The following is a 4402-nucleotide window of genomic DNA, read 5'->3' on the forward strand; positions in this document are numbered from 1 at the left end:
ACAGGTGGATGGGGTGCTGGGCCCCAAACCCTCCTTCAGCACCGTTTTGCTTTTCTTGTCCTATAGACGCGCACTTACTTAAAGACGTTATTTGCAAATGAGATGTGCTTTTCAAACATGTTTGAAAAACCACTGGACTTGTGTGTCTCTTAAGTTCCCTTCTCATTTTAAAATTCAGAGACCTGAGTCTCCAGCTCTTCCCGGCCATCTGGATTCCTTTCTTTGTGTTGGGAGAGGTGAGTTGTCAAGACGAGTTTTAGCTCAGTGCTATGGTGAGGGCCTACTTCTACAACTCAGAACCTGGTCAGATTTACATGGTCTAAACCCATGGAACAGGGGCTGAGAAACCTTCCAGGTCTAATGATAAGTTCCACACACTCTGATGACCTCAGTTAGGAACAGGTGAGCTTCGACATTTGCATCTGGCTAAGTTGCACAAACCCAGGAACTTGTCACTCCTCTAGGGTTTCCTAAAACACCTCTGCCTGTCTCACAACATGGGCCTCCAAAGCGGCCTGAGAAAGTTCTCCTTTGCTTACAATATATTGCCTGACAGCCTGAAGGCTTGCACAGGAGGCGGGGATTGGTAGGCAGCTCAACACCCTCCTGCAATGGGCTGCTTGGCGTATATGCTAATGAAGTGACCATCTGCATCAAATAATTATAAGTGGTCTCTCCTGACTGCTCTCCATGTGCTGGCACAGACTGAGGGGAGGCGTCCCCTTTATGGCCACAGGAGCCCAGGGAGGAGAGGCTGGGGAGGAATCATGCATATTCCTCCACTAGAAGGCACACAACCTGCTGAGTGGACAGGTGCTGGCAGTGTGATGTCCATGGGCAATGAAGCCGGCCTGTCCTAGGAGCTGACATCTATATCTCCATCTCGCTGGATTTTAGCACTAACATAGCATAAGGAATGTCACTCTCTATTATTCGATATTCAACATGTGTCTCTGTTGCATTGGAAGCCGTGGGAGCAAATATCTTGGTTACAACGGCCCTCTCACTTCAGCTTGACGGGCTAAAACCACTCAGTGAGACAGTGGTGGGGGTCACTAATCTTGTGTCATCTTCTGGTTGTGAGCGCTGTCCAACATCTGCTGACACGTTGAAATGATTAAGACTTAGTTTTAGTGTTTGGTCATTCTGGTAAGTTCAACCTTTCCTTTGTTAGCTAAATATGGTTGGCATTTAGACCTGGTATTTGCATGCCTTTGTGCATGACAAGTTTTACCCCTTAACGTTTTAAATGGTTAGTGTCACTCCAGACCCCATACTTTAGCACGGGGCAAAGTGTAATTTGGGTCTGCCCACATCACCTTTACTTGTCTCGGGATGTCTCTGGTTCTGACGTTGGCTTCCTGCCAGTTCTTTCTCCTCTGGCACTTTCTCTTGTCCTGAGAAAACCTCTGGCCAAGCAACTTCAGGCCTGACTAAGCAGACACCATCAGGTGAGTGGTGTGATTTTGTATAACTAGGGGCAGAGAACCCACTTCTATTTGCTGAGAGAGGCTAAAAAGCATCTAGGGATTTTGAATATGTGTTACATGATGGAGAAAAGATGACAAATGTATTTCCACTTGTGTTTTAAGGCAGAATTCTAGAAGGTCATTCCAAGGGAAGGAAGGTTTTCTTATGTAGCAGACTTCAGTTTCATCATTTTTAAATAAAGACACATACAGATATATTTAATATTTCTTTAAAATCGTTAGAAAGTAAGAAATAACATCTATTTATCTATCTATCATCTATCATCTGTCTTCATTTACTACCATTCTAAAAATTCAGCACTAATTTAATTTGTCTTTCTGGGTGAATACACTTTTGGATTTTCCTGGGAACAGCAGAAAATCTCAAGTACGATGTATGTAGACAAGAAAAATTTGTTAGTAATAAGTTAAATTCTTAATGAGAAATTTCATTTTGTCTTTTAATTCACTCTAGAGAGAACATTGGCTTTAATTACAAGCATTTTACTTACTTCCCATTTACACAATTCTTTTACATCATTATGTTATTTGGTTCTTCTAAAAAATGAAGAGAAGACTATATTGTAATTTTTAGATCAGGAAACTGAGCTCTGAGAGATATAAGAAGAAGGCAGAGTAAGCACACAGTGTCCTGTCCCACACCCTTAGAAATGACAGAACACACACACACACATACACACACACACTCAAAGACAAGAGTAGGAGACTTCCCAGTGGACTATAAACTATAAGGAATCCTAGAAAGATGGAAAGCAGACAGATTTAAAGAAAGAAACCCAATCTGAAATGCTCACAGAGAGTGCTTTTGCAAAGGATTGGAGAAGTGGCAAGTGGGGGTAGAGGATACTGGAAGCAGGGGGATTTGGAGGCACCTAAACTAGCACAGCGCATACCCCTCTAGTGGGAGGTGCTGGCTTCAGGAGTGAAACCCTGGCCTTTTTTCTCTAATGCCTGTGTTCTTGTAACAACTTCTTTTATAGGCACAGGAGACTTTGGACTTGGCTGGGTCTAAACAGTACAAAGTGAGTACAAATTTGGCAGCAGATTGTTAATTTGAGCACTGCATCAGTGAAGTGTATAATTTAGGTTTAATCATGACTTTTTCTGTTTGATCTCAATATTTTTGTTTTTTGCTTTAAAAATAAAATTTTTTGTGGTATAATTTACATGTAATAAAATTGACCAATTTTAAGTGTACAGGTAGGTAAGTTCTGATAAATGTATATAAGTACAGTGTGTAACTACAACTGCAATCATGATATAGTGCCTTAAAAAGTTAAAGAATTATCAGACAAACCAGCAATTCCACTCCTAGGTATATACCTAAGAGAAATGAAAACATATGTACACACAAAAACTTGGACACAAATGTCTATAGTAGCATATTTAATCACCCCCAAAAGTTCCTTTGTGTCCCTTTGTAAACATTTCCTTTTTTCTTCTTACACACGACAATCACTGATTTGTGTTTTCATCACCATAGTTTTATCTTTTTTAGAGTTTCATGTAAACAAAATTATACTGTATGCAGTCTTTTGTGATTGGTTTCTCTTGTTTATCATCCATTTTTGAGATTCATCCATATTATTTAATATATCATTAGTTTGTTCATTTTTATTGCTGAGTAGTATTTCATTCGATCAATATACCGCAATTTGTTTATCTAGTCAACAGTTGATGGACATTTGTATTATTTCTAATTTTTGGTTATTATGAATAAAACTGCTATCACCATTTGAGCACAAGACTGTGTGCCAATGTATATTTTCATTTTGATAAATACCTGAGAGCGATCGCTGAGTCATATGGTTTGTGTATGTTTAACTTCATAAAAAACTGCCAAACTATCTTCCAGTGGATCTCTACCATGTTGTATTCCAACCAGGGATGAATGAGGGTCCTACTTCGTTCACCTCCTGTCAGCATCCTACTCAGCATAGTTTTCTATGGGCGTGTGATTGTATCTCACTGGTTTTAAGGTGCGTTTCCGTAAACACTATGGTGTTAAACATCTTTTCTGGTGGCTTTTTTCTTTCATTTTTTTTTTTTTGCCATTTGTATATCTTCTTTAATTGATGTATTTAACCTAATTTTTTGTTCTTTTTTTTTTAAACGAACATATCCTCACGATTTTATTGTCTTCATAATAACACAAAATATGAAGCTTAGACCTGAATCCCCTGGCCCTCTCTCTTATCTCCTCCCCATTCAAAATGCTTGCATCTCTTAATAGCCAGCATTCTCTTAGATCTGCAGTTGAGTTCAACACACTCAAGCCTCAAGACAACGTTCTTTGCAGTGTTAGCCTTTTTGCGGACCATCGGCTTAGTCTGCTCACCAGAACGACTCTGCTTCCTGTCAGAACACCAGTTTCCCTGTGCATACAGAGCATCCTTGCCCTTCTGTGTCACTTTGTGGGGTTGGTGCTTGCCACACTTACAAAAAGTCCAGTGCTTTTTAGGAATGTTCACCATGTTTGCGAGAGCACGACTGGCACAGAAAGGTGTCCTGTGTTTTAATCGATTTTTCTGCTAATTGAGTTTTACAGATACAAGGCTTTTTTATTCAGTATATATTTTGTAATTTTTTTTCTCCTAGTCTGTGAGAGAAAGAAGTCCACCTTGTTTCTGATTTTAGGGTTAAAGCATTTAGTCTTTGTCATTAAGCATAATGTTTGCTGTAGGGTTTTTGTAGCTGCTGTTTATCCAGTTGAGGAAGTTTCTTTCTATTCTTAGTTTGCTGAGAGCTTTTGTCATGAATAGATGTTGACTTATATCAAATGTTTTTTCTGAATCTATTGAGATGAACTTGTGGTTTCTCTTTTTGAGTTTGTTAAGATGGTGAAAAACATTGATTAATCTTGAATATTAAACTAATCTTACATTTCTGGGATGAATTCCACTTGGTCATAA

The 4402-nt window shown here is 39.2% G+C and overlaps 1 protein-coding gene across 1 annotated transcript; it reads right to left on the bottom strand.

Annotated features, from left to right (window-relative positions):
* Nucleotides 1-3655: 3655 nt before the first annotated feature.
* Nucleotides 3656-3964, bottom strand: LOC117038717 (60S ribosomal protein L36a-like). Its single transcript, XM_033135606.1, has one exon. It carries the CDS (start codon nt 3962-3964, stop codon nt 3656-3658), a length of 309 nt encoding a protein of 102 aa, XP_032991497.1.
* Between the last annotated feature and the right edge of the window lie 438 nt (nt 3965-4402).

Source organism: Rhinolophus ferrumequinum, chromosome 19, assembly GCF_004115265.2.
Source record: "Rhinolophus ferrumequinum isolate MPI-CBG mRhiFer1 chromosome 19, mRhiFer1_v1.p, whole genome shotgun sequence".
Lineage (NCBI taxonomy): Eukaryota > Metazoa > Chordata > Mammalia > Chiroptera > Rhinolophidae > Rhinolophus > Rhinolophus ferrumequinum.

What these genes read in the sequence shown, in the direction of transcription:
- LOC117038717 (XM_033135606.1), bottom strand. Translation starts at nt 3,964, where the DNA reads ATGGTGAACATTCCTAAAAAGCACTGGACTTTTTGTAAGTGTGGCAAG.